Source organism: Nannospalax galili, unplaced genomic scaffold, assembly GCF_000622305.1.
Source record: "Nannospalax galili isolate Female #2095 unplaced genomic scaffold, S.galili_v1.0 scaffold1274, whole genome shotgun sequence".
Lineage (NCBI taxonomy): Eukaryota > Metazoa > Chordata > Mammalia > Rodentia > Spalacidae > Nannospalax > Nannospalax galili.
In genome coordinates this window covers 435,325-456,931 of record NW_008334662.1, presented here as the reverse complement: position 1 = coordinate 456,931, position 21,607 = coordinate 435,325, and the positions used below count along the sequence as shown (strand labels likewise).

The 21,607-nt window shown below is 49.2% G+C and overlaps 1 protein-coding gene across 1 annotated transcript; it reads left to right on the top strand.

Annotated features, from left to right (window-relative positions):
- Positions 1-948: 948 nt before the first annotated feature.
- On the top strand, positions 949-20,352 carry Tns4 (tensin 4). Its single transcript, XM_008829444.2, has 12 exons — positions 949-1,372; positions 8,112-8,481; positions 9,546-9,970; positions 12,750-12,836; positions 13,148-13,273; positions 14,883-14,975; positions 15,087-15,164; positions 16,291-16,362; positions 17,190-17,358; positions 18,222-18,290; positions 18,507-18,533; positions 19,906-20,352. Exons 1-12 carry the CDS (start codon positions 949-951, stop codon positions 20,045-20,047), a joined length of 2,082 nt encoding a protein of 693 aa, XP_008827666.1. The 3' UTR covers positions 20,048-20,352.
- The last annotated feature ends 1,255 nt before the right edge of the window (positions 20,353-21,607 follow it).

Sequence of the window (21,607 nt, the reverse complement as noted above, 5' to 3'; positions counted from 1 at the left end):
ACACCTTTATACATTGTTCTGGGTCAAGGGCAGGGAAGAGTCATGAGGGATTAAGGCTATATGTTTTATGTTGCAAGAGAAGCTCACAGACGAATAGGCTCATTTTTATTATAAACAGGCTAAGATAAGATTAACTTTTTGGTTGCAAGGTTAAGTAAAAGTCAATTTTCCAGAGTATGTCCTTATTGTAAAAGCCTTTCCCATACCTCTCTGTGTCTCTGTTCTTTTCATTGAAAAGGGGAATAATAGTGCCCACTCATAGGGGTGTTGTTTTGAGGACTGTACAAGGCTTTATGTATAAATATCAGGCCTCTATGCCTAGTGATTCATTTCCCTAGTGATAGATGATCAGGCAACATCTCTTTATTTTAACCATCATTTACGCAGGCTGAGGATATGCATATTATTCAAGTTAGCTTATTATGGGGCTGGAGAGATGGCTCAGAGGTTAAGAACACTGGCTGTTCTTGCAGAAGACCTGGGTTCGAATCCCAGCACCCACATAGCAGCTAACAACCATCCTTATCTCCAGTTCTAGGGGATCCAACAGCCTCTTCTGTCCTCTGCAAGCATTGTGCAACATGGATGCACTTACCTACATGCAGGCAATATACGCATACACATAAAATAATAAATAAAATAAATTTAGCTTATTTTATAAATAAGGAGATTGAGGTACAGAAAAGTTCATTAATTGGTCCAAATTTACACTGCTAGTAAGTGTTGTATCCAAGAGACAAATGAGGCAGTCTGACCCAAGCCTTTAACCGAATGAGCTGATCTGTCCTATGCTGAGGAACCAGGGCGGGCAGAGGCTTCACCTACAGAAGTCACTCAGTTCACCTTCCTCTTGCAGGTCCTGGGAGCTCTCCCCAGCAGCCTATAGCTCTGGAGTAGAAGTGAGCTGTTCAGAAGCCTGAGGTAAACCTCTGGGCTCACTGACCCACCATGTCCAGCTCCCTGCTGACAGGAGGCCATGCAGTCAGCCTGGCTCCCCATGAAGAATCCAGGATGGCCCTACACCCAACACCCAGCCCTGGCCTGCCACCACTGTGTTCTTACTACACCACAGATGGCTGGGGAACCCAGGCCTTGATGGCCCCAGCACCCTGCAAGAGCCCCCCGAGCAGGATCCAGCAGACCCAGCAGGCAGAGGCCAAAGCTCACTGCCTCCTACAGTGCCCTGGGGAGCAGGCCTCAGGGACCCAGGACCTTGACTCCTACATTGACTTCTCACTGGAGACCCTCAACCAGATGATTCTAGAACTGGACCCCACCTTCCAGCTGCTTCCCTCAGGGAATGCAGGCTCCTTGGCCAAGCCTACCCACAGCACCACCTCAAAGAGCAAGAAGGAGGAACCTGAAGCCTTAGGTAAGGATTTGGGGCACAACATCAAGAGGGGAGTTGGGAACAGACCTCAAGCAGAAAAGGACTCTCCTATGGACTCCGAGGTACCTCCTATGGGGAGGTGCTGTGCAGAGCTAAACAAGTTACTGACTTCTCTGTTTTCTCTGCTACATAGAAGGGATAAATAGAAGGTTCTTTCCCTATCCAATTCTATCTGGTTCCTAAGTTTGTAAAGTGATAGACACCAGTTCCATGTGTTTTTTATAAGAACTTAAATAAGCTAATCCACGCAAGCATTTTACACAGTGCTACTGCACATAGTGAGGGTTTTCTAAATGCAGAGTCCGGGAACATCACTGTTTTTGGTGTCTCTCTTCACAAACTAATTTCAGTCTCCTGAAATTATTATAGGATTTTTAGATCCCATCTAGGGAAACATCTCTTAGAAGAGGCCCAGGCTGGAAATAGTGGGATTTGAGACACCCAGAATTCTGTCTAGTTAGAGCAGGAAGCCTGCCGTTTTCAAGAAGAGAGATGGTGGCATATGCCTTCAATCCCATCACTTGAGAGACAGAGGCTGGTGGATCTCTGAGTTCGAGGCCAGCCTGGTCTACATAGCAAGTTCCAGGCCAGCCAGGACCACCTAGTGAGACTGTGTCTCAAAACACACACACAGACACACACCCCACAGAGAGAGAGAGAGAGAGAGAGAGAGAGAGAGAGAGAGAGAGAGAGAGAGAAGTAGCCATTTTAGAGACCAGCAACACTGAAGCAGCAGACCCAGTGGCAGACACCTGGAATCTCAGCTCTTGGTAGGATCTCAAGTTCTAGGTCAGCCTGAGCTACATAGCAAGACCTTGTCCCCAAAACACAAAAAACAACAACAAAAAAAACCCTTTAAAAAAAAAAAAGCATAAGGAGAGCATGAGACCACATCTGAGCTGCCCTCCCCACACATAGACAAAACAATCTTACCATATCAACCATACCAACGCAATAGCCATAAAACCTCAAGAGCATACATAACTAGTAAACTAGTGGGAAGAGACATGATGGATTCTGGGTATTTTTTACCTTTGGTGGGTTCTGGTTTTTTGTTTTGTTTTGTTTTTGAAGTTTTTTTGGTGACAGAGTCTTGCTATATAACTAGACTAGTCTCTCTCAGTCTTCCTTCTTGAATACCATATCTGGCCAACTTTTGTTTTTAATGGAAGTTATCTCTAAGTTTATAGAATGCAATTTTTAATAATGGCTGAGTTTGGCAACGAGCTGGACAACATCTTGAAATTTTAGTAATCAGCTCTTAACAAGCTGGCACAAGCCAACACAAGCATACCCAGTCCAAAGGAGTCTAGAAATCCCTGTATGTAGATTCAGTTCCTCACACTTGAAAAAGTGTCAAGTGTGTTCTGAGAAGGAGGATTGAGGAGCAGCAGACCACTAGGCGGAGTAGAAGGTGGAGGCCTCCAAGGGTTTAAATAGCAGGAGTAAAACGTGCAGATAGCATCTGGTATAACAGTCATTTATTGATCACTTACTACATACCAGGCCCTGTCCCTATGCTGAGCACTTTCTATAGAATCTTTTTTTTTTTTTAATGGGATCTCATGAAGCCCACCTTGGCCTCACACATACTATGTAGCCCAGGATGACCTTGAACTCCTGATTCTCTTGCCTCCACTTCCCAAGTGTTAGGATTACAGATATGAACCACCACATTTGGCTGTTATAGAATCTTCCATCCTCCCATCCTACTCCTCCCTGAGATAAATATTTTACCCCATTTTACAGATGAAAAACTGAGGTTGACAGATGGAGTAAGGAATCTGTCTAGCCTAACTGCTGAGCTCAGGCTGACCTTACACAAGCTGTTGACATCACCTCTGTACCTTTGGTTCCTCATCTGTGAAATGGACATAATAAGAGTTCTTACCTCAAAGAGAATTGGGGGGATTAAAGAAAGTATTTGTTGCCTGTGCCACAAATCCTGGTGTACTGGGTCCTGATACAGTGGCTGTTTTTAGTAAATTTGGAAACTACTGTAGGGCCAGCCCCAGGGTAGTATAGACTCTGGGGTAGAGGCCAGCATAGTACCCAGACGCCCTGGTCCTACCTGGGGCTCCTGGTCTCCCACCATTTCCCTTCTTCCTGCCAGGCCTATTCAAGAAGCTGTCTCCTCCCCCTAATAGTCTTCTGCTGCTTAAAGCCAGCCATGGGCAGGTCACTGCAGTGAAGCGCCTTGGACCTAATTACTGTTGGTAGGAGACAGTCCAGGGTTTAAATGTTCATGCCCCAAGGCAGGGATTCTACTCAGCCAAGGCCAGCTGGGGCAAGACCAATATTTGGCGTCTGCGTGAATAAGCAGGCGAGGGTGGGGTGGGGGTGGGGGGTAGAGGAGGACAACAATGGACAACCAAACCCTTCCTCCACTCAAGGGGCTGCTGATGGCTTATGGAGTGGTTCCCAGCCTTAGATTTTCTGAGCATAGTTTGCCACTTTAAGCATGGGTCTATCCAACTCTGGGGACTAAGGAGTGTAGGAAAGCTGGCAGCAGCCACAGGGTCCAGACACTCTGCCCTAGCTCCTTCTGTTTTTTTTTTTCATTTTTAAATAGACCTTCTTCTCTTGCCCAGGCTAACCCAGTACTCACTATGTACTCAGGCTGGCTCAAACTCATAGCAATCCTCTTGCCTCAGCCTCCTGGTGCTGGGATTACAGATTTATGCACCGTCCTAGCTCCTTTTGGTGGAGAACCAACAAGCCTCTCCCCCAACCACTGCTCGCATGCTTCTAACATCTACGTGTCCCTCCCATCCTAAGATGCAGGGACAAATCAGCTTCCCTTCAGAAAGTGGTCTTCCTTCACCAAGCTAGCAGACCTTGCACCACACACATCTCAACCTCCCTAGACCTTCCTGTGGATCACCACTGCTCATGAGAAAGCGACTAATCCTGGGAGAGGTCACTTATATTTCAGCATCCTCACACACACATCCTTGTGCCATCTCTGTATCCTCCTTCAAGGTGCTAAGGGGGAGAAACCCTGCCATCAGGTACCAGCAGATGCTCAAGGTGCCTCTTTGTCCTCCTTTGGCAAAGCTCAAACATCAAGCTTGGTCATTCTCTCTTGACTCCTCCTCTAGATAGAGATGCTTAGACTTTTTGTGAAGATTAGTCCCTGTGATACATGACCCCAGTGTCTGCCCCATGAAGGAAATCGTGGTGACCTCATTTTGCAGATATGTAGACTGAGACTGAGGAGGGAAGCAAGGCATGGTCCACAGTCACTCAGATAGCAAGCGGCAGTCAGGCCTCCAAAATGAGTATAGTTAGGCATGGTGGCGCACACCTTTAATCCCAGCACCAAGGAGGCAGAGGCAGGCGGATCTCTGTGAGATCGAGACCAGCCTATATAGTGAGTTCCAGGCCAGCTGTGGCTTCAGGGAGACCCTGTCTCAAAAAGACCGCCCCCAAATCTAGTTATAGTCTTTAAAGTCCATGTTCCTATCTCTCCCTGTCTTTGGGTCTTGGAATTTGTTTGCAAGCAGCCTGCAGGCTTCTCCTATGTGCAGGCCTCCCCAGCACGTTGGTGGCCCTCCCTTGGTTCTTGTCGCATTCGCCTTCCTTCAGACTTACCCCCACAGAGTCCCCATCCCACAAGGATCATGGTTTCTAGACCCAAACACCATCTCACTTCTTTATCCTCCTTATGACCTCCCACTCCCTCTTTGGAGCAGGTCCCCATGTTTCATTTTCCAGCAGTTTCTGCCAGGCAAGGCTATTTGCCAGTCCCAAGGGCAGAATGTTTAATAATTGTCTCTCCGCCCCCCACCCACATGCCCTCCCTTCACCAGCTAGGCCTGTGGCTGGCGCCTGCATCTACCTGGTGCTGCTCAGACTTGCCCCACAGGCCTGTAAACAGCAACTGCACCCCAGGGATGGGGTGGTGGCCTCCACCTCCCCAACCACATCTACCTCAGGACAAGGAGTGGGGGGTGACTCACAGAACCAAGTCCTTCCCATCTGACTCAGCCCCCAGGCCAAGTCTTTGTTAGGTATTTGCATGACCCAGGAGGTAGGGGCCAGAAGACCCATTCCAGGCCAGCCAGGCACCAGGAAAGTCCTGGGACTGGGGTCCCAAAGAGCCCCTCCTCATCTTGGAAGAGGCCCCCAGCACAGCTCAAGAGCTGGGTTCTTTCTGTCTCTTAGCTGTGTGGCCTTGGACAACCTGCTTAACTTTGCTGAGCCTTGATTTCTCATTTGTTACATGGGGATTAATAATATTTGAATAGAGCAGCTGTGATAGTACAGGTAGCTGATGTATTGTACGCTGACAAATCTCCATCTTTGGTTAAAAAAAAAACGGCAAAAAATGACCACCCCACTCCACTTATCTCTAATCCTCCCTTACCTGGTTTGTAAAAGCACCTGGCCTGCCCAAGGGTTGTTGTGAGGTTCAAAGGTAGTTATAAACATTTAAGTCTTTATAAAAATAGAAGGTGCACCTAGAAATGTAGCTTGGTTGGTAAAGTATTTGCCTAGCATGCATAAAGTCCTGGGCTCAATCTCCAGGGTACCCCCAGTACCACATAAACCTGGATATAGTGGCTCATAGCTATAATCCCAGCACTGAGGAAGTAAAGGTAGGAGGATCAGAAGGTCAAGGTTATCCTGGGCTACATAAAGGGTTTGAGGCTGGTCTGGGCTAGAGATCCTGTCTGAAAAGTTTTTTTTTTTTTGTTTTTTTTTTTTTAAGGGAAACAAAAAATGGAAAGAAATTGTACTTGCTAGTCTTCTAGAAGAATCTAACTCATCCCACGATATCTTCTCTCTCAGAACCTACATATTAGTGCCCTAAACAGTCTCCTGTTGCTCTCGTCATCTTAAGCCAAAGATACCCACTTTGGACAAAGAGGGAGCTCCCTTTGGATAGCACTACCCTCCAAAAGTAGGCTGGCAGGGAATGTTCCTTGCTTGTGGAGGCCTGCAATGAGCCAGGCTTTGTTCATCCTGTGTTTAATCCTTACCACCACCCTAGGCTGGGTTTAGATCACTGCTTTGCAGATAAGGAAACTGAGGCCAAGACTGGTTTGGAACCTTACTCAATGCCTTCTGGCTGGGAAGTGATGATGTCAGAATTCACACCCAGCTTCACATGACTACAAAGCCAGACTGTTCCTCCAGCCCCTGGACAAGCACCCAGGCACCTTGGAAAGTGAGAACCGTGAGTGAGGCCAGGAGGACCCACCCACGAGCGCACTGGGCAGGCTGTACTCCATGGTCTTGAATGGGAGCATAGTGAGTGTACCCAGCCAGCAGGCAGGAACTGAGGGCTGTCCAGAGCTCTGCTCTAGCTTCTTCTACCTTGGAAGCCAGGGAGAGGATTCATGACCCTCCATAAGAGAGGCAGCTTGTGTACCCCCAACCTCCACCACTTTTACCTAGCAGCACCAAGATAGCTCCCCACCCCAGGTCTGGAGGAGGAACATCTATCCTGCCCATGGGGAGAGCCACAGGTCACCCATGCTACCTCCAAATCTGGAATAGGGTCTCAGAAACCCAGGAGTCCTAGGTGCCCCACTGGAAAATAGGAGTGTGTGTAGGGGTTCTCTGGATGACCATTCCCCATGCTCAAGTGTACCACCTATGAGCACATATGGCTAGAAGGCCCATCCTTCAAGCAGGGCAGCCAACCCTGCCCTCATGGGGCTCCTGCTAGAGTTCTCAAACTCAGCTATGCATCCACATCCCCCATGGTTTCCCAGAAATGCAGATCTGGTTCTGTGGGCCTGGAGTGGAGCCTGAGATTCTGCCTATCTGAAGCAATAGTGTAGTGAGGTCAGGAATCATAGTGCCGATGCTGGAGTACATCAGATTCACCTGGGAAACCAGGGAAACAGGTAAACAAAGCAACCTGAGACCTAGACCCACCCTGGAGAGTCCCATCTCACTGGCATGATGTGACCAAGCTTGAGAATGCTCCATGGTGGGTGCAGCCTGAGAAGCCTTCACATAGCCTAAGGGAGAGAAGGCATTCTGGTGCAGGCATAGTACAAAGATAGAGCCAATCTCCCAGAATGTAATTATTGCTTTTATCTATTTATTTGTGTGTGTGTGTGTGTGTGTGTGTGCGCGCGTGTGTGCGTGCATGTGTGCATGCGTGCGTGTTGTCATGGAACACATGTGAAGGTCAGAGGATAACTTTTGGGAGTTGGTTCTCTCCTTCTATCATGTGGGTTCAGAGGATCGAATTCAGGTCATCAGGTTTGGCAACAAGTGCCTTTACCCACTGAGCCATCTTGCTAGTCCATGATCTTCCTGATTTAAGCATCTGCTATGTACCAGGCCCAGCACAGTGCTGCCTACACCAATCTCGCTCATCTTCCTGTGACACTAAGAAGCTGGGTATAGTCATCCTGATCTACACATATGGGTACTGAGACTCTAAATAGTTAAAGCCACTGACCCAACTCCAAGATCTTAAGTGACACAGCCACATCTGAAGTCCAGATCTGTCTGATGTTATGGTCAAGGTCTCCCCCTACCCAAAAGACAATGTCACAGGAAAGATGACTTTAGAAATAGGCTGTGAAGGTGGAGCTGTGTGTGAATCCTGATTCCAACAGATTCTCCTCTCTGGGCCTGGGTTTCCTCATCTCCTTGAATATGGGAGAATCAGATGGTCCCAACACCCTTCCCAGCACGTCCATCCTGTGAGTCCAGGATCCGAGGTTTCACAAATGCTCTCTTTCTCTCCCTAAAGATATAAAGTACATTGAAGTGGCCTCCACCAGATCAAGAGGCCTCGATGGCCCCCAGCACTGCTCCAATCCATCCGTCACCCCTCCCTTTGGTTCTCCACGAAGTGGTGGGCTCCTTCTCTCCAGAGACATCCCTCGAGAGACTCGAAGCAGCAGCGAGAGCCTCATCTTCTCTGGGAATCAGGGCAGGGGTCCCTCTCCCCATTCCTCCTCTTCCTCCAACATCTCCATCCCTTGTGAAGGGAACAGGGCCTCAGGCTCCCCTCTGGCAACTTCTCCAGGTTTGGAGAAGGGGCTGAGGGCCCAGCGGGGCAGTAGGGTCTCTGTGCTGTCAGCCAGTCCAGCATCAGATGTCAGCTATGTGTTTGGAAGGTAGGTTCTGTGTTCATGACCTTGCTTGCCTGGCAACACACACACACACGCACACACACAGACACACACACAGACACACAAACACACATCATACAGGGGTGCCCTCTTCTGTGAACAAAATGCATATATATCAAAATTAATAGAGTGTGCATTATCTTTGCTACCATGAGAGCCCTTCAGATCTCAAGCTTTCCCTCAAAGCAGTTAGACCATGATTCAATGCACAAAACTCTTGGCTTCCATCAAGGTTTTCAGAACAGAGTGCTACTTCAATGAGACTCAACCTGTCTCCTTTCCAGACCTCTAATGACCCATCTCAAGGAAGGGCTTTTAAAACTCAGGATGTACGTAGACTTGGGGGTCTGAGGTGAAGCATCCTGGAATGAAAACTTCCCTTCCTTGTGCTGTTGGTTAAACCTTGTAGGAGGGACCGACCCCCTGGGTCTTATTTATGGTGGTGCCAGCTCTCTTATTAGACCTCACAGCAGAACTACACAATCACTCCATCCTGCCCCAGGAAAACCAAACCACAGAGCCTCAGTCCCACACACCAACTCCAAAGCCACTGGCCAAGGCAGTCCCTGGCTAAGAGGCCAGGGACCACACCACTATGCCTGCTGGATTGGTGAGGAGCTGACTTCCTCTTCTTCCAGGTGAAGCATTCCCTCAGCATTAGCCATGGACATATCCAAGCCAGGTCCAGCCTCTCTGTGGGTTTCTTAAGAGAGATAGGCAGGGGAGAGCCTAGTGTGACAGTTCAGTCAGACCTGCCTGGTTGGGAAGGCAGAAGGAATCCAGACCAATTTAAGCTCACTTGACCTATGGGAGGTCAATCCCTGTAGCTAGTTTAAATGACAAAAGACCCTATAGTTCAGGGAAGTTTCTGTACCCTTCGGCAGCCCTTGGGAATCCGATGGGAATATTCTTTATTCTGAGTTTGGAGTAGTGATATGCAATGCTCAATTTGGCCAAAGATATGGCACCCAGATGGCTAAATTTCAGAACCTAGCCTAGCTCCAAGTACCCACTCAACACCCTAATACCTTGTCTGTTCTTTCCTGAAGCAGCCAGTCCCTCCTCCACTCTGGCCTCTCCAGCCATCAGTCATCTTCCAGATCCTTGGAAAGCCCAGCCAGCTCTTCCTCCAGCCTCCACAGCCTTGGTCCAGGGTCCCAGTATGTGAGACCCTGGCATGTCCAGGCCCCCAGCAACCCCACCATGAGCATGGGCCAACCAAGAGCAGCCCACTCCTCTCCAGTGACCAAGGAGCAGGCCAGCAGCTGCCCCGCATCTATCACCAACTCCATGGTGGACCTACCCATTGTGTTGATCAACGGGTACCCAGAACCACAGTCTCCTCCACCCCTGCAGATACCAGGGCACCGGGGCTCTATCCAGTTTGCAGCTGCTTCTCCCAGCCACCTCGGTCAGGCCATCATGAGACACAGCCAGACTCTGCTGGATGCTCCCTTCACTGCATCTCCACAGGGTACGTTGTAAACCCACACCTCCATCCCTGAAAGGTTTGGGGCTAGACAAAGACCAATGGGTTTCACCAATAGCTAATCAACACTTTTACTGAGTACTTACTATATGCCCAGCACTGTGCCAGGCTCTAAGGAAGCACGTCTAAAAACAGTGGTCAAAACCAAGACTCTCCATAGGGTGGAGTCAGCACAGTGGTAGAGAGGCCCCATGCGTGACAGAAGGAGTGACTGGAGAACAGAGGAAGTGACATCTAAGCTGGACCTGGAAGCCAATCAAACCAAGGAAGGAAAAGCAGAGAGATCTGGGACCCCATAGGTAGGGCAGCGTGCTAGCTGAGCATAATAAGGAAACTCCTGGAATGTTCAGTGTTGGGCTAGGTCATTGAGAATAATGGCAAGGTTCTATAAGGCCTAGAACACCAAACTAAAAAGTGGATTTTACCCTTTAGACAACAGGGACCATCAGAGAGTAAAGCCAAGGGGATGTGTGGTCAGCTGTGCAGGTGTGATGTTTTACCCTGGAAGCTCCCTGACAGAAGGGTTACAGAGCTCTGCAGACAGAGGTGGGCAGTTGGGGTGGAGGGGAGAAGACAGAGCTGGGTAACCCTCAGGATGCCTGAGCCAGGAGGGCTGGTGATTAACCCAGGAGAGTCAGAGGGCGCCCAGTCCTCACTTTGATGTTTGTTCCTGGATGATGAAAACCCAGAGGAGGCCAATGGGGAATGGAGACAATGCTTTCCAACTCAGACAGCTGAAAACCACAAAACAGCAAACACCCTGCTTCTCGGAGCCTGTGACTACAGGCATCCAAAAAGAACACAATCCACCAGACCCACAGCAGTAAACACAGAGGCTGAGCCATAGCACCCCCTGGGTGCACACCTCCCAGGAGCAGAGGCACAGGGACATTGTTCCAGCTGCCCCTCCATCAGCCATGTACAACAGAGCTTGGCTCTGCCTTCGGCATCCAGGGTGACTCCTGGGGGTGTGGGCTGCACACTCTAATCCATTGTTTACTCTACATAGCAATACAAGCAGAAGAAAATGGTACCTTGAATGTGCCCTTATGAACATTTTACATGAGTGTGAGTACATGCTATGGCAGTCTTGGAAGTCAAAGGACAACTTTGTGGAGTCAGTTCTTCCTCCACCTTGACATGGGCTCTGAAGATTGAAATCAAGTCATCAGGCTTTCACGGCAAGCACTCTTCTTACCCACTGAACTGTCTCGCCAACACTTTTTCTAGCTTTTGAGATGGGTCTCACTCTGTAGCCAGGCTACCTTCTAACTCAATGAAATCCTCCTGCCTCAGACTCCCAAGTACTGGGATTACAGGCATGTATCACCACTCCTGTTTTTATATTGTGACTGGGGATCAAACCCAGGCCTTCATGCATGCCAAGCAAGGACTCTACCCACTGAGCTACATTCACCTTTGAATTTGCTTCTATCACATTCCTAGAACAAACCATTTGCAGACTGTAGCATGCTTTTCATAATAAGTTATACATACTTTGATACCAGAATTGAGAACCATTGCTCTCTGCCTTCAGGGCCCAGGAACATGGGGATTTGGGCAGTTCACAAAGAACACATGCATAGCATAGCCGGCCAATATGGTGATGTCCAAAGCTGTCACTAGTTATACCCAAGGTCTTACCAATATGAAAAATATCCTCTAGCCAAAATTCACTTCCATGGGCTGGGGGTATGGGTCAATTGTGAAACACTTGCCTAGCATGCACAAGGTCTTGGGTTTGATCTCCAGCACTGGAAAAATACTCATTTTCCATTTCATAAGCTCTGGGAACATTTAAGACTCCAAGGAGTTGTTTAGCCCGCTTTGTCTCTTCTGGGCTTTAGGAGTTAATCCCAGATCAGCCAAGAACCAGACTTCAGGTTGCTGAAGTCTTCCATCCAGGTCTGCTGCTTTCCTGCCCATTACCTTTTCTTTTGTTTGCTTTCCCACCCTGAATAAACCACTAAGGAACTCTTAGAATTATTATAAGGGAGGGAATGTGAGATCAAATGTGTACCTGAGGACCCTTTATGAATCAGTCCCCACCAGGCACTAGTAGGCATGTTATCCATTTGGCCTTGATTCATTACCAAGAATACAAGGGTACTTTAAGCCCTAAAATCCTTCTATTTGGTTTTTCCCTTGGTGTTTGTCCATTTTTTTTTAATTTTATTTTTTATTTTTATTTTATGTATTGCCTGCATGTAGGTAAGTGTACCCATGTCGTGCAGTGCCTGTGGAGGACAGAACAGGTTGTTGGATCCCCTGGACCTGGAGTTACAGACAGTTGTTAGCTGCCATGTGGGTGCTGGGATTCAAACCTGGGTCTTCTGCAAGAACAGTGTTCTTAACTGCTGAGCCATCTCTCCAGCCCCTGTCTGTCCATTTTTGAGACAGGGTCTCTTGTAGTCTAAGGTGGCCTTGAACTCACCATGTAGCACCAAGGATCACCTCAGACTTCTGATCCTCCTACTTTACCTCTCAAGTACTGGGGTTATAAGTGTGCACCACCATGCCTGGTTTATGTAGTACTAGGGATCAAAACCGTGGCTTCATACATGGTAGACAAGCACTCTACTCACTGAGCTATAGCCCCAGCTTGAGTTTCCTCTTTAGGTCATTTGGAGAGACCCTGGAGATGGGCTGGTGGAGGGCGGTGGAATGGGACTGCTGGGCAGAGGAGCAGATTTCCAGCATTCTCTCTGGTCATCCCTCAGCAATTCTCTATCCAGCCTACAGAGTCCACCTTCTCTGTCTCCAGGTCCTGCCAGGGATATGCAGCCCACCATGAAGTTTGTGATGGACACATCGAAATACTGGTTTAAGCCAAGCATCACCCGAGAGCAAGGTAAAAGGCAACACTATTTCAGGGGTCAGGTGACCCAGTTAGCAGGACTGATCCTGCACGTAGCAGCAGGCAGATGGGACCTTGGGGCATGATAATAAAGGGAGTGGTCAATAGCAGGCCTGAGGAAGGGAGGGTGATCTGCTGATCTGATGAGATGATAGAAACTGCAGCAAAACTTGCAAAATGAGGTAAGAGAAAGGACTTTCTGGGAGCAAAAGATTCTGTAAGTTCTCTCTGAAGTCCCTGTGGGGATGGGAACAGAGAGTGTCCCTGTACAGTGGGATCTGCCTCTGATCCAAGCATCATTCCAGCCATCAATCTGCTGAGGAAGGAGAAGCCAGGGGCCTTTGTCATCAGGGACAGTTCCTCCTATCGAGGCTCCTTTGGCCTTGCCCTGAAAGTCCAGGAGACCCCAGCATCTGCCTCAAACCAACCAGGTACGTACCTGTTTGCTTGCTCACCTCAAAGATTATGCCATGGTGGACTCTGTCCCAGCCTGACAGCAGCTATCAGGATGACTTTAGGAGGAGAGTTTGCCTCCTGGTTCTCCCAGCTGCCCACCAGCACCCAGGAACCTTGGAAAGCATCTCTGAAAGCCTGAGGTGCCCCTGCCTTCCCATTTCCCTGTTCCACAGAAGGGAAGAGGAGGAGGAAGGTCCCAGTCCCTCCTCGGGCTGCCCTCTCCTGGGCCTCACCTCAGTCCAGCCTGGATTCTTCTCCAGGAACCTAAAGTGGTGTTAACGTGTGCATACTGACTTATCACACGTGTGATAGCTTATCACATGTGTAATAGATAATCACACAGTGATAGCTTATCAAGCGCTTAATAGCTCATCACGTGTATAAGCTCATCACGTGTGAGAGCTTATCACATGCATGTAATAGCTAAGCACACATGTGTGATAATTTATGTACTTTCCTATGATCTCATATGTTCATCTGGTAACTCAGCACACATATCTGAGGGATTTACCATGTGTCAGACACTGTGTTAGGAACCCGGATACAGAGGAATTTCATGCAGAAACCACTTTACTAGGGAGATAAATGATAACAAATACAGTACAAAGTCCCTGGGTTAGTCTCCTCACCTAACCTAATTGTGAGTCTCAGAGAGCTAATGATTTCTGAAGAACTAAGAGATGGAATGAAGCCAGGTATGGTGGCACTCTCCTTTAATCCCAGCACTCAGAAGGCAGAGGCAGACAGATCTCTGTGAGTTCAAGGCCAGCCTGGTCGCCATAGCCAGTTCCAGGCCAGCTGGGACTACAGAGAGACCCTGTCATAAAAAAAGCGGCGGGCGGGGGGAATGAATATGAGGGTGAACCATGCAATCTCGTGTTAGTAGCAAAGGTTTGGGGGCGGGTGGCTCAGTGGTAGAGGAATTGCCTGGTATGGGTACAGCGCCCAGTGTGGTGTTGGGGATGAGGAGAACAGCCATCTCTGGAGCAACTGTTAGTTTTCAAGGAAGCCTTTCAGTGGCAGTGATCCCAAGTGGAAGAGGAAGCTGTGGTTGGTAAAGAGTCAGAGGCCACCACAGTGCCTCTCAGAGACAGCCCGGCTTCTGCAGGGTGAGCTAGTGGGAAATAAGGGCACCAGGAATGAGCTGGGGAGATTTAAAAACCAGACTGAAGAGCTGATATTTGGTCTAGGAGGTAATTAAGAACCATCCCTGAGCTGGGCATGGGACGCCTTTAATCCCAGCAGTTAGGAGGCAGAGGCAGGCAGATCTCTGTGAGTTCAGGCCGACCTAGTCTAGGGCTACAGGGAGACCCCATCTCAAAAAGACCAAAAAAAAAAAAAAAACCTGAAACTCTTAAGCTTTTCTTCTGACTGGGAATTTCTGGACACTGACACCTGAGCCTATGCTGCACCTCCTTTGGGAAAGCCCTGAAGCAGGCTCCTTATCTGCAGGTCCACTGGAAGACAGGGGCTGGCAAGACAACCTTGGGGTGGACTCAGAGGGAGGTCAGGGTCAGGGCCAAGTGGACCAGGGTTTTGCTAACACTGGACTGTGGTGACACTCCATCCTCGTTCTTTGTTCAGGCGAGGACAGCAGTGACTTCATCCGACACTTTCTGGTCGAGTCTTCTGCCAAAGGGGTGCATCTGAAGGGAGCAGATGAGGAACCATACTTTGGTAAGCCTCCCCATCCTCCAGCAGCCTCCAGGCCCTAGGCTGGGGCTCTGTCTCTTGCACTGAGGGAGACTGGGGAAGCCCTACTCACACAGAGCTTCCTGTTCCTTGCAGGGAGCCTCTCAGCCTTTGTGTGCCAGCATTCCATCATGGCCCTGGCCCTGCCCTGCAAACTCACCATCCCACAGAAAGGTAGGTGGAGGTCCCAAGGAAGCTGGATCAGAGTGCCAGACCTGTTGGTTCACACTAGAAAGACTCCCAGTGGCCACATCTACCTTGTTTATGAATTTTTTAGGGTCAGTGTCACAAGTGCCTGCCCTGGACCAGGTCCACATCTCTCCTTCCCAACTGTGAGCCTCAGTGTCCTCTCTATAAAGGATAAAACAACCATCCTTAGACCTACCTAAAGTAGCAGGGCTCCGATCAGTGACATTGCTTAGGCAAGACTTGCAGCACAGTGCCTGGTACAAAATAGACCTTTGAGAAACTGAAAGACCTTTCATCCTTTGAGAGGATGAAAGAGGTTAAATCTAACAGTTTGGAGAAGGAAGTTCTATGCCCCCCCCCACACACACCCCACCATCCTCATAGCTCTTATCCACTGCCCCATTTCATAGATAAGAAAATGAAGTAAAAGCCAGCATATAGGAGACTGAGGCAAGATAATCATGAATTTGAGGCTCTATATAGTGAGTCCCAGTCCTGTTGTAGAAAGACTCTAACAAAAGGAAGGGAGGGAGAGAGGAAAAATCAGTGAGGTCCTAGGCTTAATTAGCTGGTCCACAGGCCTGCAGAGTCAACCTGAACCCAGGTCAGCAGCACCATCTACAGCATGCAGCCCAGCATGACCCATACTGAGTAGGTCATCTCAGAATGGGTCATCTCAGAGTAGGTTATCTCAGAGTGGGTCATCTCAGAGTAGGTTATCTCAGAGTGGGTCATCTCAGTTGTGCAGAGGGAAGTAGAGAAGGGCAGGAAGAGTCTAGAACAAGGAATGGAGACAGCATCCCTACTCTGCAAAAAAAGAGCCTGGGGTTTGGAGTGGGTCCAAAAGAAGAGGTCAAGGGCTTGTGAGGACAGGTCACAGCAGTGGCTATGTGGGAGGCTGGGGGTAGAGGTAAGAAGGGATCAAAAGGCTTGCAAACTAGGCAAAGTGGTCCCCATTTCCCTAATTGCTGTAATAATCACACCTGGCTTCTCAGTCTATCACTTCCTGGAGATGGAGGCAGCTGTGGGAGGTGTTCAAAGGGACTCAGAACAGGGTTCCCTCACTTCACCCCGGCCCCTTGGGGCCCTGGTTCTTTTTGCCTCTATTTAGAACTGGGAGGTGCAGACCCAGCATCTGACTCCCCCACACAGAGTCCAACCTCTTCCTTGAAGATATCCGCAGGTGAGTGGTATGGGGAGGTGCCAGGCTTGCTGCACCTCCCAGCCCTACACGCAGGCATACACACATAAGCACATGCAGGCCCACATGTTTCCTATCACTGCTTTGTGTCTGTAGCCTTAACAAGCCACTGCATCCCCCTCAGCTCCATAAACCAAGAGACAAAGGCTGATGCTGTGGGCCAGCAGGGAGGTACATAGACTGGGTTAGGGGGTTGCTTATAGGCTGACATCTTGAACATACTGCACACATGTCTGTATACTAGGATCTCACTGTGTCTGAGATTCCTGCCCTTGGGGTGTTTAGTAGGCCAGGATGCTATGTGTCAGGTGAGTTCTGAATCCTGGGACTACAGCCCAGGAAAGACTCCTCCCCACTTCCAGAGGCCAGGCATCCATCAGCACTGAGCAAGACCTCCTACTCTGTGCATCCTGCCAAAAGCACAAAGGCACCCCTCCCCCCATTCATTCTTTCTCTCCTGAATCCCACCAAGGGAGTTAGGTTAGTCAAACATAGAGGAAAGGAAGTTTTCCTAGAAACCCCTACATACAAGGCACCTTCTCTTTACCCCCACCCCCTGGAAAGCCAAGAACCCAAACAGTGCAAAGCAACAGACATCTCAAAATTCTCTGGATCGGTTTCACATTTTGGTCACCCATATACTCCCTGCCTATTTGGTGGCTCTAAGAGGATCCCACTGGATTCCTGAAAAAGCACAGCATCCCCTCCCCTGCTCCTGTCCCTGGGCAGAGGGAAGATGGGGCTTCAGTGATCCCCACACACTGCAAGAACCCTGGCTGCAGACCTAGCTCAGTCTCTGTATCCCACAGGCTGTCACACCCTGTACCTGAACTCTGTGAGCATGGAGACCCTGAGTGGAGCCCTGGCTGTGCAGAAAGCCATCTCAACCACCTTGGAAAGGGAGGTCCTCCCCACACCCACCGTGGTCCACTTCAAAGTCACTGAGCAAGGCATCACCTTGACTGATGTGCAGAGGAAGTAAGAGTCTCCCCTGGCCCTGGGATAGCAGGGCTGGCTGGCAGAGCAGGGCTGGAGGGAAGGATGAGACAGCCCAGCATCAGTGATAAGGGCAGAGTTCAGGGCCCCTAGATTCAATGAAGCTAGTAAAGGTTGGGTGACGCTGGACAAATTGTCTGCCTTCTCCGGGGCTCACTCTGCCAACCCCTTGCCAAAGCCTCCAGCATTGGGACCGACAGGGATGAAGTAAGCCAGTTTTCCTTGGGTGCTGATTAAGTCTGCACCCACTGGTGGAGCCCCTAGGACAGAGTGCAATGAGATCACTCTTTTCTGGGGCTTGGGGACTCAGTCTAGCTAGAGTCTTTAGCTAGGATGGCAATAGAGGACCAGATGTAACTCCTAGCCTCAAAAAGTTAGTGGCAGGGGGTGGGAAGCAGAAGACCCAAGTACGAGGGCACGGGGTAGATACATCCCATGAGGGAGACACAACCTGAGTCCTCACGGCCTGTAGTGAGAAAGTATGACAGGTTGTAAGAATCCTACTGGGGTGGGAGGTACTGGAGAGATGGCTCAGCAGTTAAGAGCACTGACTGCTCTTACAAAGGACCTGGGTTCAATTCTCAGCATCCACATGGCGGCTACAAACCGTCCTTAATTCCAGTTCCAGGGGAATCCTGAAGCCCTTTTCTGACCCCCGCTGCATTGCACAACACAGGTGCACTCACATACATGCAGGCAATACGCTTGTACACACAAAATTAAAAAAATAATAAAATATTAAAAAATCCTACTGGGACAGGACACCTAAGCTTTGGGGGCACCAGAGATGCCAGGAGCATGTGGAGAGACACTCACCAGCTTCCCTTTCCCCTGCTTCCACCCAGGATATTTTTCCGACGCCATTACCCACTTACCACCCTCCGCTTCTGTGGCATGGACCCTGAGCAACGCAAGTAAGTTCAAGACTGGGCCAAGCTAAGAAGGTCATCCAGGGCCTAGCTTCCCCGCACAGTGTCTGCTGACTCTGAGACCGAAATAGTAGAGAAAGCCTATGAACTCTAAGGGGTCAGAGATGAAACCAGGTGGGGAAGGGCTCGAATGGAGACACTCATCAGGGTCCTAAAGAAAGTGGCCTTGTCACTCATTCCTGTTCTGTCCCTTTCCCACAGGTGGCAGAAGTACTGTAAACCCTCCAGGTAAGCTCATCCCACCATTCAATAGCTCTAAGAGGTGTCCCCATGCTAGGGCGCCAGACTCAAGAGAGACGGGACAGCAGGCTTAGTAGCAAGTACCTGTAATCCCCACATTCAGAAGGCTGACACAGGAGGATCACTGTGAGTTCGAGGCCAGCTTAATCTAATAGTTAGTTCTAGGTAAGCCTAGTCTCTATAGTTAGTTCCATGCTAACCAGACTACATAGTAAAAATAAGTTAATAAATACGCAACCCTGGACTGGAGGTGTTAGCACTTTCCTAGCATGTGTAATGCCCTGGGTTCCATTCAAACTGCTGCCAAAAAAACCAAAACAGAAAAAGAAAAAGGAAGGAGCCTCCAACTCATCTTAAGAGCTCATATGGCACTGGCCCTGTCCTCAGGGAGCCTGTCTGATGAGAGGAGACATGAGCCTGGAGCCCTAGGTCTTATGTGAGAGGCACAGGCTCAATCTCAGAGAGCTGTAGGGATGATGGTCAAGTACATCTTTGCCCTAGGGGAGCTTCCAAGTTCTGTCCTCTAGAAGCTCCATTCAAAATGAAGGAGACTTAAGAGGGTGAAATCAGGGCTCTCCAGTCTGGCAGGGGAGGCACCCTCTTCTTTCAGCTACGTCATTAGAAGAAGGTACTGAAGGGACTAGGGAGATGGCTCAGTGGATACAGTGCTTGCCACACTTAAGTGTGAGGACCTGAGCTCAGATTCCCAGCACCCATGTAAAACACCAGGCACAGTGTGTCTATAACCAAGCACTGGAGAGGGAGAGACAGGCAGACTGCTGGAGTTCATTGACTAGCCAGTCGAGCCAATCAGTGAGCTCCAGATTCAGTAAGAGACCATGTCTCACAAACAGTAGAAAGTGGAGAGGTGGCTCAGTGGTTAAGAGCACTGGCTGCTCTTGCAGAGTACCCAGGTTCAGTTCGCAGCACCCACATGGCAGCCAACAACCATCTATAACTCCAGTTCCAGGGGATCTGACACCCTCTTCTGACCTCCATGGGCATTGCATGACATGGGTGCACTTACATACATGTAAGCAATGCACTTATGCATATAAAGCAAAAGTAATAAAATATGTTTTAAAAAAGTAGAGGGTGATTGAGAAAGAGACTCAGCATCAACCTCTGACTTACACACACACACACACACACACACACACACACACACACACACATACACACATGCACACACCCACATGAACATGTGCACACCCTCACACAGATACACACTCACACGATGCTGAAACCAGTTGGGTGGGGGTAGAAATGAGGTGCAGACTGAGTGCCTTCCCCATTCAACCCTCCCCTCAGCATGATACCTCTCAGACCCACCCCTACTCAGACTGCCCTCTCTCACCAGGATCTTTGGGTTTGTGGCGAAGAGCCAGACGGATCTGCAACAGAATGTATGCCACCTCTTTGCGGAGTACGATGCTGTCCAGCCAGCCTCCCAGGTCATCAGCCTGGTGACTGCTCTGCTTCAGGACACAGAAAAGATGTAGGAGGAGGGAACTGCCTGTGCACCTTCCCTGACATCTCAAAAGACTTTCCTTGGACAAGGAGCTATGACTACATTGACAGACCTGTCTGTCAGACCTGAGGACAAGTTGAAGCCCTGGACCCTGCTGTGACCTGCGTTCAGCAGTTACCTTCATCTAGACCCTTGGGCCTCACTTTCTTCAGCCATTAAAAGAGGCCAGTCAACAAGACAGCTCTTCTTTGGAAGCTGTGCTGGGCAACCTGAATATGCTCCTCTCTGATTCTGAAACACACCCACATCCAAGGTTCTGTGTGAAAGTCACCTGCAAAGACCCTCTGGCTCCATCAGCCTGGACACTCCCTACATGGAAGGCTGAGCTACAGACCTGTGACCCCTGCCTCACAGCAAATAGCAGGTGCTAGGTCAGAATTCATAGGTTTCCTGGCCAGAGGCTGGTGATGGTATGTGAGGACTGGGGACGAACTCCATTCAATTCTACAGCTGTTCCTTTCCTCACTTTCCTGAGGGCCTTCTGGATCCATTGACCCAGGATTCTTTTCTTTTCAATAGATTTAAAGGTTTGGGGCCAAGGATGTAACTAAGTTGGTAGAATGTCTCACATGTGGGCTGGGTTTGATCCCCAGCACCACATAAACCAAGTGGTGGTTGAATGCCTCTGGGGGAGGCAGAAGCAGGAAGGTCAGAAGTTCAAGGTCATTCTTTCCTACATAATGAGTTTGAGGCAGCCTGAGCTACATGAGATCCTGGAGAGAGAAAGAGACAGACAGACACAAGAGGCAGAGGTCTAAGGTTTTATTTTTTTACAAATTGCAACTTATAAACACCAAAGCCCTCATCTATAGAGACCACACCCCAATTCAGGCCTGGGGCACTACTCCAGGAAGCCATATCCTAGCAGGCTCGGACAGGAAACTGGGCCGAAAGCCTCAACCAGAGCATAGCCATAGTGCGTGCACCCCATGATGCAGCCCACTTAAGCTCACTTTGGGAAACCCATCGAATGCATTTTTTTCTCAAAATTGGTGTCCCAAGTCTGAATACAGCACGGACAGCGCAAGTTCTCATACCCCTGCTTTGCAATCAGGCGCCGTCTGCATGGCCTTCTCTAATGCGGTATTCAAAGTTCTCTCAGCTTTTGATCTAGTTCATGCAGTGTTGGTTTTGATCAACTCCCAACCATCTGGCAGAACTTTCTGGCTTCTTTCAATTTTAGGCATCCCCCAACAAGATAATTTGCAAAGGTCTTGGGATCTTTTTCCTATGAGTATGATAAAAAGATCCCTGGTCTCTACAGTTCTAGGCTTGGATTCTTGTCCACCTTTATCAATTATCCTGTGATGTTGGAAAGATCACTTTCCTTCTTTGGTCTAAAGTCGACTTGGAAGCTCAGGTGCCTGGGCTTCTCTCCATTGCTGTAATGTTGCTTGCATAACCCACATCTCGTGGATAGGGGAAGAGAGACCCTGTTATGCTATAGGGCAGATATAAATACATCTCTCTGTGGCTCTGCTCTAACAGTCTTCTGGGTCTTCCTGCCCCAATGCGTATGACACACACACAC